General features: G+C 41.5%; 1 protein-coding gene across 1 annotated transcript in view; it reads right to left on the minus strand.

Annotated features, from left to right (window-relative positions):
- LDLRAD4 (low density lipoprotein receptor class A domain containing 4) overlaps positions 1–19804 on the minus strand; it is a 415207-nt gene that overhangs the window by 237317 nt on the left and 158086 nt on the right. Inside the window, exon 2 of the mRNA XM_040353920.1 lies at positions 8419–8883. Coding sequence (XP_040209854.1) covers positions 8419–8458 — 40 coding nt within the window. The 5' untranslated portion in view covers positions 8459–8883. The remainder of the gene's footprint in view (positions 1–8418; positions 8884–19804) is intronic.

Here is a 19804-nt window from a genome sequence, read left to right on the forward strand (position 1 = left end):
AATATTTTTAACTTTTTGATATAATAAATATCCCCCAAAAATACATATAAAAAAAAACGTTTTTTTCCCCCTCAGTTTAGGCCGATACGTATTCTACCTATTTTTGGTTTTAAAAAAAATAAATAAAAAAATAAATAAAAAAATAAATAAATAAATAAAAATCGCAATAAGCGTTTATCGATTGGCTTGCGCCAAATTTATAGCGTTTACAAAATAGGGGATAGTTTTATAGCATTTTTTTTTTTTTTACTACCAATGGCGGCGATCAGCGATTTTTTTCGTGACTGCGACTTTATGGCGGACACATCGGACAATTTTGACACATTTTTGGTACCATTGTCATTTTCACAGCAAAAAATGCTATAAAAATGCATTGTTTACTGTGAAAAGGACAATTGCAGTTTGGGAGTTAATCACTAGGGGGCACTGAAGGGGTTAAGTGTGACCTCATATGTGTTTTTAACTGTAGAGGGGCAGGGCTGGACATGTGACGTCATTGATCGCCTTTCCTTATATCAGGGAACAGACGATCAATGACAGCGCCACAACGAAGAACAGGGAAGGTGTGTTTACACACACACACACACACACACACACACACACAGCTCCCCGTTCTTCAGCTCCAGGGACCGATCACAGGACTCCCGCGACGATCGGGTCCACGGGTCCCGCGGTCATGGAGCTTCGGACCGGGTCGGGTCGCAGGCCCACGGCTGGGCTTTTAACAATCATGTACAGGTACGCGATTGTGCCCAGCCGTGCCATTCTGCCGATGTATATCGGCGTTAGGCGGTCCTTAAGTGGTTAAAGAGGCGTTACATGTCGAGCAGCAACGAATTGGCCAGATACAGAAACGTAAAATGTCTAAACAAAAATAAATCCTTTGTTGTACAAGAATTTGTTAAATTTTCTGTGAAAAGAGAAAAAAAAAACTAACAATTGTTCGCCCAATTTTCTTAGCGTGTACCCCACATTACATTATTTAAGCTGCAAAATAAACACCACAGAGCACCCCTGGTCTTTGGCGCATGGAATGCTCCGATATGCAAATAGTGACAAGTTCCTGTGGTCACAAGCTGTGCCTTGGTCATTGGTGCCAGAAAATATTTGCCCAAATCTCAAAAATCAATGCAAAAGGCGATCCAAGGCTTAAAAAGTCTAAAATGTTTTATTCCAAATATCCCATCCAAAAGAAAAAAAAACAAACACGTAAAATTATGGTTTTCCTTGCAATATTCACTAGTAAATATTGAGTTTTTTTATATACAATTAAAATTTTATATAATTCCACCTATCCATCATATTCAGGGTATAGCTAGCACATAACAGATGATTAAAATAAAAAAATAAAATAAAAAAATAAGATAAAAAAAAACACACAACACACACTTCTAAGCGTGCAAGTACAAGCAAAGCTATTATCTCAAAAGACAAACAAAACCAACTTAAATAAAAAAAATAACATAAAATTGTTGTTAATACTGATGATCCCCAGGAACTGGAGAACGACCACTATCTTGCTATTAAGCAAAGAGTAGGGGATCGCAACTACATTATGAGAGTTGAGGAGCTCACTACCAGCCTCAAGCTCACCTAAACTTCAGTCCTATCTGTGGACTTCACCCAGACATACATGGAAGAATCCCCAGTGAGGCGCCCTTTTCTGGTAACACCCCCGCCCTTCCCCCCTTCCCTTTTGACTTTTTTTCAAGAATATAATTTGCCAAGAAATTTAGATTTTAATATAAGGCTGAATTAATGTACAACGAGTAATATATTGCCACTGCCAGCATAAGCCTATACAAACCATTATGCACTTATGTCAAGGCTTGCCCATCTACTTCGTGGCATGATGAAACTTTTCAGGCAATATTTGGAATTTATAACGAATAGCCAACCATTCCATTTTGAAGGACAGTTTTGGTCATGTTAAACATTTTGTGTAAGGATAGCATTTAAAACCAATATTTTAGGCAATACATATGCTGGGTAAAAAATGTTGTCCAAGACACATTTTCACAAAATGTATAGCTGCCAAAATCAGAAAATAAGGTGCCATTACACAAATCGCTTAAAGTGGTTGTAAAGGCTGAAGGGTTTTATTTAAAAAAATACTTGTGTGTTGCATGCTTTCCCCCACAGTCCCTCCTAATACTCGCCTCACTCATTCAGCGATGTGCACAGGAGTCTCTGCTGTCCCAGGTCCCTCTCTCCTCATTGGCTGACAGCTGGCTCCCGCTGCTGTCAATCAGCAAGCCAATGAGGGGATAGCGGAGTCTTAGACCCCATTCACACCTGAGAGTTTTGTAGCTTGAAGCTAAAAAACGCTGGAGGGGAAAAAAATCAGTTATTCTCTATGGAGATTGCTCACATCTCCACTACAAAACGCCTGAAGCCAGAAGTTCCAAAACGTCTGAAGCACAAACAAGTTCTGGGACTTTTTTTTTTTTTTATTAGGCAGATTTTGGCGTTTTTTTTTTACATTGGTGACCCTTTGACCTGGTCAAAATCACGGCAAAAATCGCACGACTTTCTGCTTGAAAACACTATGCTCAGGTATGACGGAGCGATCACTTGTAAACAAACCGGCGTCATGTGACAACGCCGGTTCCTCTCTCCCCGCTCTGTACTGATCGGTACAGTAGGAAAGGGAGGAGAGCAAGTGGCAGCAGCGCTTTGGGCTGGATCTGTGACAACTGCAGTCACAGATTCATCCATCCCCCGCCATACACCGTGATACCCAGCTATAATCATCCATACCCGGCCATACTCGGCCTCTGTATGTGGCCAGGCTGTGGAAGTCTCACACATGTGGCATCGCCGTATTCAGGAGTAGGAGAATCTATTTAGGGGTTTCATTTTTGGTATGTATATGCTATGTGTTAGAAATATTGTATAAATGGACAACTTTGTGTTAAAAAAGTTTTAACCACTTCCCACCTACCGGCCGTCATATGACGTCCTTGACTTTGTGCAGGGATATCTGAATGATGCCTGCAGCTACAGGCATTATTCAGATATCAGCTTTTTACAGCCAGCGATTCCCTACACCATAAGAACAATCATAGTGGCTGTTCCACCACTTGATCATTCTTACGGGAGGCGAGAGGGGACGTCCCCTACTCTCGCTGCCCTCCAGTGTTTCTACCGACTCACTGCTACGATCAAAGCCAGGATATATATATATATATATATATATATATATATATATATATATATATATATATATATATATATATATATATATATATATATATATTTTTTTTTTTTATTTCAGTCTTCCCAGCCTAGAGGTTAGATGTGGGGTTTTTTTGACCCCATATCTCACTGTAAAGAGGACCTGTCTTGCCACATTCCTATTACAAGGGATGTTTATATAGGAATAAAAGTGATCAAAAAAATTATTTTGGGGAAAAAAAAGTGTCAAACTAAAATAAAGTAAAATGAACAATAAAAAAAAAATTTTAAGCGCCCCTGTCCCCAGTAGCTTGCATGCAGAAGCGAACGCATATGCAAGTCCCAGTCCACATTGAAAACTGTGTTCAAACCACACATGTGGTGGCATTGCGAACGTTAGAGCGAGAGCAATAATTTTGGCCCTAGACCTCCTCTAACTAAAAACCTGTAACCAGTAAAAATATTTAAAGCGTCGCCTATGGGGATTTTTAAGTAGTGAAGTTTTGCGCCATTCCACGAGTGTGTGCAATTTTGAAGGGCGACATGTTGGGTATCTATTTACTCAGCGTAACTTTGTCTTTCACGTTATGCAAAAACATTGGGCTAACTTTACCGGGTTTTTTTTGTTTGTTTTTTTAAAGCACAAAAATTTGTTTGAAAAATTGCTGCGCAAATACCGTGCAAGATAAAAAGTTGCAACAACCGCCATTGTATTCTCTAGGATCTCTGCTAAAAAAAACATATATAATGTTTTGGGGTTCTATGTAATTTTCTAGCAAAAAAATGTAGGAGAGAAATGTCAGAATTGGCCTGGGTGCTCCAGAGCGCCTGCATGTTGGGCCTCTGTATGTGGTTTAGCTGTGTAAAAGTCTCACATGTGGTATCGCCATACTCGGGAGTAATAGCAGAATGTGTTTTGGGGTGTAATTTGTGGTATGCATATGCTGTGAGAAATAACCTACTAATATGACAATTTTGTGAGAAAAAAATAAGAAAATATCTTGATTTTTGCAAAGAATTGTGGGAAAAAAATGACAATTTCAAAAAACTCACCATGCCTCTTTCTAAATACCTTAGAATGTCTTTTCAAAAAGGTCATTTAGGGGATATTTGTACTTTTCTGGCATGTTAGGGTCTCAAGAAATTAGATAGGCCGTCAGTACTTCAGGTGTGATAAATTTTTAGGTATTGGCACCATAGCTTGGACTGGGCCAAATCCTCAAAAGGGATACGCAGGCGGAACTGCTGTTCAGCCTGCGTATCCCTGTGCCTATCTTTGGAACTGATCCTCAGAAGCAGTTTTCCAAAGATAGGCAGAAGATCTGACATCTGTAAGAGACTTACACTGTCAGATCTTAGGATGCAGTACCGCATCCGCCGCTGGGGGCATTTCGCATTGAAATGCCGCTTTGCGTATGCAAATGAGGACTTACGGAGATCCACAAAGCTTTTCAGCTTTGTTTTTTCTGCGTAAGTTTACGTTTGCATACGTAAAATTAGGGCTGCTTTTACAAGGTGTAAACTGTTTACACCTTGTAAAAACAGACCTTTTTTCGATCGCCGCGATTTTTTTTAAATTTTGAATTTTATTTTTCGGCGCGTAACATTTTTTTTTACCCGACGCAACTTTATTGTCCCGTCGCAATCCACAAAGCCCGGCGTAACGTAATTTTGCACGCTGCCCGTCGGGAAAATGACGTCACGAGCATGCGCAGTATGGCCGGCGCGGGAGCGCGCCTCATTTAAATTGTCATCGCCCCCTGGATAACAGGACCGCCTTGCGCCGGGAGAATTTAGGTTACACTGCGTGAAATTTCTAGGTAAGTGCTTTGTGGATCGGGCACTTAGGTAGAAATTTCCCGCCAGTGTAACTTAAATGGGAAAAATTAAGTTAGGCTAGGATTTTGAGGATTTGGCCCTATAACTTTCACCAAGACCAAATATACACCAATTTGTACTTTTTTACCAAAGCTCTATTTGTATTAAAAAAAGGACGAAAATGTCATATGGGAACAGTGTTGTATGACTGAGTAATTGTCATTCAAAATGTGAGCACCGAAAGCTGAAAATTGGTCTGGTTATTAAGGGGGTTTAAGTGCCCAGTGGTCAAATAAACTAGTATAGGTAAAAAAAAAAAAAAAAAAAATCTGACCATGCCAACTGAATTCCTTCATTACATCAGAAAGTTGAAAATAAATATTACAATTTTGCTGATGGGAACCACACCACCACTTCCTTTTGCGCAACAAAATCCTTTAGAGGGAAGATCAACATGAAACGAAACAAGGACACTTGGTTGTTCAGATATACAATCTATAAATAAGACCTAAAAGGTTAATAAAGCACAACCATCTCAAAAACCCAGAGAGAGCGAAGGCTTGGATGGTCCAGTAGGAGTTTGACTATGTCCATGGACCACACCCTGCTGGGCCATTTTGGTGCAATGAGAATCACCAGAATGCCTTCCTTCTCTATCCTCTGAAGCAGAGGAGGCAGGAGCTTTAGGGGGAGAAACAAACCAGTGTTTGAGAAAGTGATAAGTGCATCTATTTCAAAGGCCCGAGGATTCCTGGACCTGGACATGAACCTTTCCAGTTTGTGCCAGAGTCTGGACACCATTAGATCTATATTTGGTATGCTCCACTGAAGAGAAACCCCTCTGGGTAGAGGGACCAAATTTCATTGGAATGAGAGTCTGACAATCACATCCCCTGAACTTGCAGGGAGTCCACAAACTCCTGACCAGCCTGATGTCTGTACTTTCCACGCCACAGGGAGAAGCCGTTCCCCGATTCAAGCATTGGGCTGGAAAGCAACTATTCCAATGATAAACTGATTTTAGTGTTCAGAGACATGGGGTTGAACATACATTTGCTGCAACTCAGCATCTGACAGTTTGGGACAGTCTTGAATGAAACAGTGTACAAGACTGTATTAAAAAGGTTACCATCACCACAACACGGGAGGAGTGGATTCCCAGGATAAACAAAATCAGGGAAGTGGAAGACTGGATAGCGACTTGCAGAGGCACCTGTGATCACTTTATTAGTATTTGGTCACCTTGGATAGACTATATTTATTATGACCCTAGGCAAATGTCTTCTAGTTTGGATCTAGCATTGCTGGAGTTGGCAGAACCATCCCTTAGAACACGTAATCAGCCAGGACAATAAGAGGCCACGATTCCCTCTGTCGTGATGCCACTCCCCCCATTTCTACAAGTAATTTTTATTCCACCATAGGATGACAGACTGTGTGGGCATGAATATTTATTGCGACTGCCACTATTGTTTTTATTTTATTCATCTTTTAGTTTGATTGTCTGTACCTTGCATTTGATTCATGTCCTCCTTGGCTTATGACCGATTATAGGGAAAGGTTTGCTATGACATGTCATTTTGTTCTAAATAAAGATTAAACAAAAAATAAAAATAAGGTTTTATTTTGATTGTTCCTACAAGGTTACGTCATCCAGAAACTTAAGAATGGGGATCTCCTGTGCTGGCAGAGTAGCCGAAAACATGGGCCAGCACCTCGCAGCGCCATGGCTAAGCCAAAGGCCAGAGCCACAAACTGAAAGTTGTTCCCCCACTGCAAAGCACAGGTAGTACAGAAGAAGTAGAAATTGTGGGATGTAGGCATTTAAGATTCGATTCAGAATTCTCAGAAAATGCTATATAAAATTAGTAAAATAAACACATTGCATTACTTTACTGTGCTGTTCTGTATAATATAATTTTTTATGTAGCCGTTTACTATTTTTGATAGTTTTATTACAATTTAAAGCTAAGCACTGTAACAAAAATACAATTCACAGAGAAACAGTTTTAGCACAGGTGTACTGGTCAATAGTCAGCAACAGCATACTGCTCAGCCTTTGCTCCCAAATGTGAACACATTCCATACCATGCAGTCACAGATGAATGACTAGAAGTTGAACACCATAAGGCTTCATTTCCACTGGCGTTTTTACAGCTTAAAAACGCCTGTCCATGTTTTTTTTTTTGTGAGCTGGAGATCAAAAACACCGCGGTAGCGTTTTCGCGCGTGTTTGAGCGTGTTTGAGCGTTTAATGTCTGGCGTTTTTACAGCTCTATTGCTGGAGCCACAGAACGCCCTGGTCCCGCGTTTTTTTTACAGCTCAAAAACGCCTATGCCATTTGCAGCTCAAAAACGCCTATGTGGGCATGATGCCATAGAATAACATGGACAGGCGTTTTTAAGCTGTAAAAAACGATCAGAAAAGTGGCTGTAAAAACGCCAGTGGAAATGAAGCCTAAAAGAAAAGTCTGAACTGTTTTGAGTAAGTTACGAATGGATCCATAGGTAAGGTCAGACAACAATATGACCTGCAGTGTGATGGATGGGCTGCAGGTCATCGGCCTCACCGAGTATAGGACAGGAATGATGCTCCCTGGTTGTCACCAGAACTGGTAGCTCAAATGGAAAAATTTCCTCTATTCCAGTTCTGGTTACAACTCAAGATTTGAAATTTTATTTTGTTTTTGGAAATAGTGGCAAGACAAATAAAGAGTGAATCTCCCTAATGGGGGTACAGACAGCAATAAAAGCAAGACAGGTATTCCAATTCCTCCTCAATCTATCCAAAACTTGAGAGAGGGGGAAAAAAAAGGTTTTGCCTTTAGTTATATACTTTAAATATATTTTGCATACTTTGTAAGCATTTAACCCTTGCAGTGTGGAAGAAGTGCAATGCAAATTTATTTTTTTATTCCAGGAATTGGGCTTTAAACTGGATCTACATGGATTATTTGTTCAGTGCTGTGTTGAACAGTATAGTGGGACTATTTTTAAACAGCCATACATTACAATCAGACAAATGATAAAGGGAGCAGAACAGTGACAGGACCTGGAAGTGCTGGGATTGGGGGGGGGAGGAAGGAAACAGATTAATGACTGCTATATATAAACCACACAATGTATATGTCCATGCACACAAATATACCAATGGATCACTGAATAGCTTTTATTAGTCACGGTTTGAAGTTGCCCATACTACAGTAATTTATTGTGTACAACGCTACCCACAATATAAAAAGGTGACATTTTAAAACCGGATGCAGCTTGCCAACAGAACAATGTAGGAAATTTACTAAAACACAAAGTTTAACAATTTGTTGCCTACAAAATAGTAAAAACACACACACACACACACACACACCTGAAGTTTTGTAAATCTCAACCTCTTATCCCAGAAGATAAAAACTATGAAAACATTACCTGTGAAAGCATTTGTGGCCTGAAAACCAGCTTCCTGCATACTGCTCCTCCAGCAAAGATGAATGTCCAACCTTAACCTGTCCTGACCAGAGATGATGGGTGGGCAGGAAACTGTCAAGTCACTTCCATTTTAGTCAGAGTCCATTACTATCTACCTTGCCATGCATGAAGTTACTCCGCTCTAAGCCACGGGCCCTAAATGGCTGCTGGAACAGTGCGATGCAGAGTCTGCCAACAGACAGATTTAGGACAGGTCATCCATCCAACCAAAACTTGGATGCCATGATGGTAAAAATGAAGCTAAAATGAAGAGCTGTATAATAGAGGTGCTTCGATATGATCTCTTCTTAGAAATCCCATCAGTCCAGTGTTGCCTTGATCTTGGTAGGGATTTCTTGTGCTGACTTTAGGCTGTGTCTGGCCTTCACACTTTTTTCAGCATATCAGGTCCCTCAGGCACGCAAACTAGAGATGAGAAGAGAAATGTGGAGATTAGATTACCCAACAGTCTCTACCAACACAGAAGAAAACAAAAGCAGGAAAAAAAAAAGAAAAAGAAAAAACCCTGTGGAAACCGTGGTCGACATTAGAAAGGATTTTCAAAAAGGTAAATATTACAATTTTGCTAAGATGCCAAGTGTGACCACACATCCCTTTGAAATGTAAATCTCTTCATGAGCTTGGAGTTGCATATCACCCCCTGAGCATTGTTTATATTTTTCAGTTCAAAGCCAAAGTTACTAGAGATCGAAGGGACACAGAGGGAGAGGGGAGTGAAAGAACAGGACTGCATCTAAAATCGAGACAGAAAGAATCATCCTAAGCTTGCATCCTCCTTGTCAAATTGTAAACAGTGCATCACCTCCTAGTTTCGCTGTATTAGTACATGGACAGGACAGGAAGCTCAAAAGTACTTTACAACAAATGTAAGATTTGAATAACATGCACGCTATGATTTTTTATGTGCGACATGCAGCAGTTTCTAAGTATGGGCAGAAAAAAAAAAATCCTGGACAGCCCCGACCCCCCCCCCCCCCAATGTTACAGTATCAATATTAAATGCAACCATATTCAATTTACAAAAAATGCAGCGCGTTATAGTTGAATCTTTTCTAACTGAGCAATTTTTTTCTGGTTTTGATAAAAGTCTGAGCATTAGTTAAACCTCCTAAACATGATATTTTCTGAAAAGCAGAGACAATAAACTTCAGTGTCCCCCCACCCATATCTGCCAATCCCTCCACTGGCTTCCACTCACCCAATGAATACAATTCAAAGTACCAACAATAATTTACAAAGCCATCCACAACAGTGCCGCCAGCTACATCACTAACCAATGTACTTCCTGCACATCTGTCTCACCTCATTACCCCCCTGCTCTTCTGCCCCACCAATACACCTCCATTCACATATGCCCCACTGCTCTACCCCCCTGCTCACCTGGCCCAACACTGAACCCCCCCCCTGCTCATCTGGTCCATCACTGTACTCCACTGCTCACCTGTCCCACTGCTGAATCCCTTCTCATCCTTTCCACCTCTGTACCTCCTGCTCATTTTCCCCACCGCTGTACCCTCCTTTTCATCTGCTCCACCACTGTACCCTCTTCTCATCGATGATATGCAGAGTGGTGAAAGAAAGCAGAGATGAGACCCATCGCTCTGTCCTGGCACACTCATCCTGCTGATCCACCTCACACATTCAGCCCTCGTGCTTGGAATGGATGTGCAATGATGAGCTCAGGTCAGGAGTATTTTCTGAAAGCAGTGGGCCTGTGTGCTGGATAAGTTAGGCCCCCACAGCTGAGAAAAAAAAGTGTCTTGGTGTGATTTTCATTGCGCTAAATACAGGCTGTGGCTTAAAGGGACACATAGTGCTGGGGTTCTGAAGTAAGTGACGCTAAGGTTTGGGAATAATTTCAACAAAAAGTTTACAGAAACTCAACAGTAATTCCATAAACTGTCACCCGATTGTGGTTCTCAATCACAGAAAAACCTCTGCTTTCTGAGGTTGGTAGTGGCAACAAAGCAAGTCATCTTCCTCCAGATGGTGGGCGGAGCTAGCAGGACCGATTATCTTTAGCAGTGGCCAAGACAGTCCTCCTCCTTGAAACAGGGACCACCCCCCTAGCAGAACTGCACCCAATGTCTTCCCCATCACAAGAGCCGACGATCGCAACTACAGCAAAGTTCGAGAACAATACAATGTTTCCCATCTTTTACAATGTGTGGGGGCACAGTTCCTCCCCCTGTGCAGGTGCAATGGAGGAGGGGTTCTGAAATGCCTTAGTGTCTCACTGATACTTCCCTGTGGAAAAGGTCTGTCCGATCGGCTCCCGATCAGGGCTTTCAGCCAATGGCTAAAAGCGATGACTGGAGTGTTCTAGTAGGGGGGGCTGTCCCCCTGTTAGAATACAATAGCACAGCAGGGAAGATCGCTGTACTAATATCGAATTGTTGGTACATCGGCTCTGACTTGAGCCGTCAGCTTTTTTTCGTTCAACCCAGAAAAAAAAAAGAAACTAGCAGTACAATGCTTAGAGTAAACTGAATGATGGCCCTATGAGATATTTCTTGCACTTGGATGTTAGCAGATATTAGAAAAGCGTAGTGCAAGCATTGTGTGTGTTTATGTTATGTGTGTGTGTAGGTGGGGGCAGGGTACGTTAAACAATTTGAGTTAAGCGTTTTTTTTGTTTTTTTTTTACACTTAAACTTTATTGCCATCACAGTGAACCAATAGCCCCCTATCTCAAGTCACAGTAAATTATTCCTGTAGCTGGGACAACATTAGCAGTGATAATTTTTCCGCAGACAGCAATGTTGTTGAAGTGAATTATCAATATGAGGATTACAGTTTATTTTACATAGTGATGAATGGATCAGCATTAATAAAACTCCATAATGGTAGCTGCCACTTAAAAAGCTTAATGTTTAAATCAGCCCTATAGAATCTATAAAGCGTCAAAAATCTGTTTTTGGTAAACTGACACTTGGACCATATGAAACAGATGGCTGAAGAGCATGCTGACCTCAGACACGCACAACTTTGTGTACTCAGCCATACATTAGGGCATTCAATATTTTACGGTGTGGCAGCGCAAACATTAAATGTAAATGTTGAGGCTGCAACTATATTTAGGTTGTCTACTGATGTTATTGTTTCCCCTGGCAGTATTTTAATTAGGAATGGAGTGCCCCCATAACAATATGCTTTATAGATGCTCTTCCGCATCCAGCACCTGTACAAATCTTGCCTTTAAGGGTATATAGTTCTCTTAGAAAGAGAATGCCGCTTGCAACAGTAAAAGGCAAAAAAAAAATGGTATCTGATGAGAATTTCAGCAGCGCCAAGAGCAGTGCTTGCAAGAAGCATTATGAAGACAATCATGAATAGACTTTTTAGATGCTTTCATTTTGTACTACAAAGAGATTTGAAATTGCAGCTCCAGTCACAAGGCATGCAGACCTCTTGGTAATACAGAGTGGTCAGAAGCAGTTGATGTTAACCTCTTAAGACCCGGACCATTATGCAGGTAAAGGACCTTGCCAGTTTTTGCGATTCGGCACTGCGTCGCTTTAACTGACAAATGCGCGGTCGTACGACGTGGCTCCCAAACAAAATTGGCGTCCATTTTTTTCCCCACAAATAGAGCTTTCTTTTGGTGGTATTTGATCACCTCTGCGGTTTTTATTTTTTTTGCGCTATAAACAAAAATAGAGCAACAATTTTGAAAAAAAATGCAATATTTTTTACTTTTTGCTGTATTAAATATCCCCCAAAAAGATATATAAAAAAAACATAGGCCCGGATTTACATACAGCGGCGCATAGTTATGCCGGCGTAGCGTATCGAATATACGCTACCCCGACGTAGCGCAGAGCGGCGCGCACATTATTCACAAAGCACTTGCTCCCAAATCTACGCTGGGTTCCCTCGGCGTAACTCATCGTAAGTGGCAGTGAGCCATGCTAATAAGGCGTGACCCCATGTAAATAATGGGCCGAGCTACGTCGGCGTAAGTGCTACGTGAATCCGGGCCATAATTTTTTCTTAGTTTAGGCCGATACGTATTCGTCTACATATTTTTGGTAAAAAAAAAAAAAAGGCAATAAGCGTTCGATTGGTTTGCACAACATTTATAGCGTTTACAAAATAGGGGATAGTTTTATGGCATTTTTATTAATATATTTTTTTTACTACTAATGGCTGCGATCAGCGTTTTTTTATGTGACTGCGACATTATGGCGGACACATTGGACAATTATGACACATTTTTGGGACCATTGATTACTGTGAACATGACAATTGCAGTTTAGGAGTTAACCACTAGGGGGCGCTAAATGGGTTAAGAGTGACCTCATATGTGTTTCTAACTGTAGGGGGCGGGGCTTGACGTGTGACGTCAGTGATAGTCTTTCCCTATATCAGGTAACAGACGATCACTGACATTGCCACAGTGAAGAACGGGGAAGGTGTGTTTATATACACACACACCTCCCCATTCTTCAGCTCCTGTGACCGATCGCGGGACACCGGCAGCGATCAGGTCCGCGGCTCCCGCGGGCGCGGTCATGGAGCTTCGGATCGGCGTGGGCGCGACCCATGGCTGGGTTTTTAAAGGAGACGTACCTGTAAGTGCTTGTGCCCAGCCGTGCCACTCTGCCGACGTATATCGGCGTTAGGCGGTCCTTAAGTGGTTAAAGTACACAGTAGGGAACATTTATTATTTGATCCCCTGCAGATGTGGCAAGTTTGGCCACTTGCAAAGAAATGAGCCTAGAATTTTTAAATCGGGTGTATTTTAAATGATCGAGGCAGAATATCAACTAAAAAAATTGAAATCTAGGAAAAAAAAAAAACACAATACAAATATAAACAGAGTTGCAGTTTAGTGAGTAAAAAAAGTATAAGTATTGGATCCCCAAGCAAAAAAAAGTTGGTACTTGGTGGAGAAACCCTTGTTGCCAAGCACAGAGCCAACATGTTTCTTTTAGTTGGTTACCAGGTTTGCACACATCTCTGGAGGGATTTTGGTCCACTCTTTACAACCCCTTTAAGGATTTGGAAGAGATCTGTAAAGTTTTTTTTTTTTATTTCAACATACCATACATACCGCCCCTGGCACGCCACGTCATTGATTTGATTGACAGCAGCGGGAGCCAATAACTGCTCTGATATCAATCGCCAATGAAGAACCGAGAACACCCGAGAAGACCGGGCCAAGAAGCCAGCACGTTCACGACGCAGGACTTTCGAGGGCTCAGGCAAAAAAGGGGGGGGGGGCTGGGGGGCTTGTAAGCATCGGATGTTTTTTCATCTTCATGCATAGGATGCGTTAAGGTGAAAAAAGGGAAGCTTTACAAACCCTTTAAGGTTTCTTGGCAGTTTTTTTTGGGCGATTCGTACTTGGCTAGGTGGATGCAGTATCTGTCCCCTGCCGCCTCTTCACTGAAAACCAAGTCACTGAACACCGCCGATGGTTCGGTTCTCACATCCCCCTAGCAGACAGCTGCAGCTCCGCTTCTCCACGCTCACTGGAGCATTGAGCTATGGAGAGGCAGGGAGCGGCCATCTCAGCAGCTCGCTGAGAGGCAGAGACCACCATCAGTCCAGAAAGCAGGTGGAACCAGACTGCCCAAGTTGTGATGACGCGCTGCTTGGACCGATTCCAGCGACTTCAGTGGGGAGCAGATTTCTGACTGCTCTCCGCTGAAAACGGGTCACAGGAGTGCAAAACGAATTGCACTACTGTGACCCATGGGCAAAGCGCAGCCAAACAAGCTCAGGCTGGACTTCTCCTTTAATGTGCTTCTGCTTCAGTCAGTCCTTTGTTGCCTTGGCAGTATGTTTTGAGTCATTGTCATGCTGGAATCTTCAGTGTTCAGGCCGAGGGAAGAAGGTTCTCAGCCAAGATTTTACAATACATGACCCCTCAATGCAGCAAAGTCAGCCTGCATCATTAGGAGAGAAACAGCCCCAAAGCATGTTTCCACCTCCATGCTTGACTGTAGTGATGGTGTTCTTAAGGTCATAAATCAGCATTTTTTCTCCAAACACAGCAAGTTGAGTGAATGACCACAGCACTTACTTCCAATCCTTCTTTGAATCATTTAGATGTTCATTGGCAAGCTTTAGACGGGCCTGTACATGTGACTTCTTGATGAGAGGGGCCTTGTGGGCGCTGTGGGATTTCTATCTAGCGATGAATTGTGTTACCAATGTTTTTTTTGGTGACTGTGGTCCCAACTGCCTTGAGATCATTCACAAGCTCTTCCCTGTGTAGATCATGGCTGATCCCTCACTTTTCTCATGATCCTTACACCATGAGGTAAAATCTTGCATGGCGCTCTAGACCGAGGGCAATTGATGGTTATTTTGTATTTCTTCCATTTACGAATAATCACTCCTACATGTCTCTTCACCAACTTCTTGCCGATGGTATTGTAGCTCGTTCCAGCCTTGTGCCTTATCCCAGACAGCTCTTTGATCTTGCCCATGATAGTGAGGTTTAAAATGACAGAAATATTCTGTGGACAGGTATCTTATACACAGGAGTTGTCGTGAGCAACTTCTTAAAATTGACAGCACTAATCTGTGTACTACATGAGCACATACTGCAGCCAGTCTTTGGGAGCCAGAATTCTTTTTACCCACTGAACTGCAACTCAATTTATAATTTTTTTATAATTTTAATGGATTTTTGGTTGATTATCTGTCTATCATTTAAAATACACCTATAATAATTATAGACCCTTTACTTTTTTGTAGAGTGGGCAAACTTACACAATCTGCAGGGGATCAAATAATTATTTTCCCCATTTTAAAGAGTCACAGACCTGCCCAATACAAGCCGAACATATGATGAAAAAATAATGCACATAGGTTTCCAGTTGATAACTAGTTGCATATTTCCCTTCATGTAAAAGTTAAGCTTGACCCACACCCTCTACTATTTTCCTATTGGTCAGTGAGGTTACCCATCAAATTTAGGGGACCAGTGAGGAGATTCTGAAAGAGGGGTGTAGGGCAAAGCTGGGCTTGTATATACTATGAGAACCAGATACATTAAATGTGGGGGGGGGGGGGCCTCATGCAACCCAGCTTACCTTAGAGAGCTCTGGAAACCCATTTTCAAGCTCCATCGGCCCCACTTGTGTGCAAGTTACCCTATGTCTATTAATAGGGGCACAGGGTGACAGAGAACCCCAGTCAGGTCTTTCTTAACCAGACTCTCAGTACAACCACACCAGGCACAGCATTTAGTTTTACCCCTGTTATCCTGGAATCTATATGTGCGATTTGTGTTGAAAGTCGAAGGGGCTCGTTTACTTGGAACATTGCTAGATAGTTTGAAGTGGGGGTTATGCGTTTATTGTTAAGTGTCTGTATCCCATTGTTCTATGGTTTCAGTCTGCCTTGGGATCAAACTATAATGTGGTGTATATGCTTATGTGGATTAGCTTAAGGGTTAATGAAATCACTGCCAGCTATTAGTTGCTAGAGGGGATTTCTCCAACAGCCCTCCCTGCTGAGAAGACTGTCTACTGATGAAAAGTTTGAATGGACCCGTCTTTCTTGTTCCTGAATGCAGTTTACCCCGCCCTGTGTCATGCAAAAAAGGCTGTTGCGGGGTATTGTGCAAATATATATATATATATATATATATATTATATATATATATATATATATATAATTTATATATTTCTGTTTCAATAAACTGTCTTATGTGTCTGTCTGTCTACACTGAGTTACGGCTAGTGATTGGGTGTGTTAAGGGATCCTGGATCGTGCTGGTACTGGGCAAGGGAAGCTTATACAGGGTCTGTTACAGTCTCCTTATCCAGCTATCTTAAACTGAATCAGGAGATAAAGTGTCTACAGCAGTGGTTTCCAACCTGGAACCAGACACAACCTTTTGCTCGATTTTCTATGACCCTTGGGGCACTGTTCCTCCCTCTTGTACAAGACACTATTGCTCCCATTGACACCAACAATGTGGTACTTTTCTTCCCTTTTGTGACATTTTCTACTCCCGTTGCTCAGTTCAACCCCTCTGTCTGAATGACAGTAAACTGGCCCTTTGCTTAGAAATTTAGGAGACCCCCCCAGTCAACAATAACTACAGATACGGCGTACACTGACATCACCACGCTCAACGGAAGGAGGAAGGGCTCCTATAGTGCCGGCCGGCATCTGTTTACATGCTTTTAAATGCTTCACGTTTGTAAGTACATTTCTTCTTTGCTTTTAATATTTTTTTTTACGGAATCACAGTATGGTCCGTTTCTTTATATACCCATGAACCGAGGACCTTTCTAGGACCAAGTGAGCTTACCATTGGATATCTGCTCATTGGAATCCCTGTTAATCCAGTGTCTCAGTTCGTGGATGGAGTTTAAACATATATGCTTATGAATCTGGTTGTTCCGGTAAGCGGCTTTCCATAAGGTGGTGGTTCCCTCACAGAAATCATATTCACGGTGGTGCTGCTTTATCCTGTCTGTGGGTTCTGATGTGATCCACTCTACACATTTGGGACTTCACCATTTATACCTCTATTATTCAATCATTATTGGGGTTTAAAAGACTTTGCTCTTTGGAAATTCAGTACTGGCACTTGGTTGCTGGTTCTTCTCATTGGTGCAGTTTTCTATTTGTAACAGTAACTACAGACCAGGACAGCCAAGGTTAACAAGAGGAAGATGCTTTGGACATATTGGAACATTATCCCAGAGGTACAGTTTACCTCTTGATAAGCCGAAGTCCCAGAAGTACCTGCAGCACACCTCATCCATATGCCATAAATAAAGCACAGATAGTAGCAGTGTAATTAATTTGTATTTAGTGAAGCGTTGTCCATGAAAGATGCCTATGAGCAGCTAGATCCCACTTGTGTATTTGACCGCCCTTTAAAAAGTCTATAGCGGCCTTAAAGAGGGTGGTCAATTGTGCAGGTATGACCTAACCACACACACTGCCAGCTTTTGTCAAAAGCTGTGAAAAGATTTCTATTAACCTGTAACTTTTCAGGAAAGGTTGAGATTTTCAAAGTCGGCTGTCTAAATCCTTTGCTCTACTGATGAGTTTTCAATGCAAGGTAACCTCTACTGATGCATTACTTCAGCATATGCCTGGTTTGAGTTGCTCAGGCATGTGACCGAATTACTTCAAAATATCTTTGCCATCTTCTTGTCTGCAAACAAAACCTTGGAATTAACAGTTTCTGCTGTGAAATTTGAATAGAAAAACACGATACCAAGCTAAAAGATAAGAACACTAAGGTTAATATTTGCATTATATGTATAAAAAATAAATAAATAAAAAATCTATTTTTAGAAAGTTTTCATCAAAAGAAAATACAAGCAAAAGGATCCCTTTAGGCCATGTAAGCATACAGTACCTGCAATAGATTAATCAATCTGTCTTTTTACATCAGCCAGTGCTTGATCAAAGCCTGGGCTGTCATTTAACAGGGGAGATTACGTACTGAAAATGTATGGCAGGGCACAGAAAACTGGAGAGCCAAAGAAAGATGAATGACTTGAATCCAAGAACTGAAGCACAGGTCTTGTTGTGTGCATAACCTACATATACAGCATAAGCCATAAACAAAAGGATGGTATATGCAACTTCCTGCAGTTCAGAAAACTGATGACATTTAAAAAAGCACCTACTTTATGCCAATGTCACAAAACAACAATTTCCCCAATTTCCCTTTGGGATTAATAAAGTATTCTGTATACAGACATGTCCTGTTTCAAACCCATACTCCCAATAACCGTCATACTGATTTTCCTTCATGACCTAGAATGTTTTGACACTGGATTTGTAAGGTATGCCAGAGTTAATTGCTTATATACAGACTTTTAGACTAAGGCAAACAAATCATACCTTTATATCCTAGTGGCCAAGTGCCTTTTGCACTATTAACCAAGATTAATGGAATATATGGACCAAGACCTCAAATACAATCTAGAACAAACTGAAAGTAAAGCTCCCAAATCCATATTGAAAAGATAGGGGTTGATTTACTAAAACTGTAGCGTGAAAAATCCAATGCAGCTGTGCATGGTAGCCAATCAGCTTCTAACCTCAGCTTGTTCAATTATCGTATATACTCAAGTATAATCTGAGTTTTTCAGCACATTTTATTGTGCTGAAAATACCCCCCCTCAGCTTATACTCGAATCGCCCTTTTGCGCCTGATCTCCCGGACTTTGGGGACCCGGTATTAGCCGGCCGTAGGTCCCCTGGACCCCAAACGTTGCACACACAACCCCACTCAACGTTTTTTTGCCCAGGGAGCACTGATTTTTCAAAGTCGGGCACCCCTTAAATAGACTCCCATATTAAAAACTATTTTCTCGGTCCCCAAAACTTGACACACTTGTAGCCCCAGTTCTTCTCTACAAGTCTGCAAAGTTTGCTGTCTGGGGCACCTATGGCCGAGGAGCACCGATCTTTCAAAGCCGGGCACCCCTTCTATATACTCCCAAGTTAAACGCAAGTCTAGGCACGGCCACAGTGAGGCACGGCCACACCCTAGGCTTATATTCAAGTCAATACGTTTTCCCAGTTTTTTGTGGTAAAATTAGTTGCCCGGCTTATATTCGGGTCAGCTTATACGGTAACCACTTGCCGAAAAAATCACATACCTGTATGTCATTCTGCTTCAAGTGCTTGTAGGCATCAGCTTGGTAACTTTTTTTTATTATTTACTTTTTTAGAGGCGGCGGTCGGCTTTCTTGTGATAACTGATGCAGCTAAGCAGCCACTCAATAGTGATCACAAGCAGCGGGAAGGGACGACTGACAGTTTTTGGGGCTATGGCAGGATTAGTAGAAGCAAAGAGGAGGGGTAAGAAGAGGGCATATTAGCAGCAGTTGGAGACAACTGGATTCAACTAAATTCCCACTTTATGAAATCAAACCCAAGCAATGTCGCCCAACCATAGTAGGCCCAAGAAACAGATGCACAATGTTGGGGGAGAAAATGGATTTGTTTTAGCAAGTACTGAAACTGATAATTTAACTTTTGAAATGCCAGTAAAATAAAAAATGTACTTGCAAAACCATTAGAGGTTTCTGACATTTGTCTGTAGGCCCACTATATATAAATTGCTATACCAAAAGGAAACAAAAAAAAAGAGTACTATTTTCTACCCTTTTTTTTTTACCATGCCTTGCCTTATTTGGTTGCACATTACCATTTAAAGATTTTAGTAAGTGTGTCAATCTGCAAAGCTGAGCTACTGACAAAGTAATCTCATTGTGCACGGAACATTGCTCAGGACTCTTGCCCTTATGATGTACTCCATTCACATTATTCCACAATGCCTTATAGTCACACATAATAATCAGGGTCCTCTAATAAATCATTAATA

The sequence above is a fragment of the Rana temporaria genome, chromosome 5 (assembly GCF_905171775.1).
Source record: "Rana temporaria chromosome 5, aRanTem1.1, whole genome shotgun sequence".
NCBI lineage: Eukaryota > Metazoa > Chordata > Amphibia > Anura > Ranidae > Rana > Rana temporaria.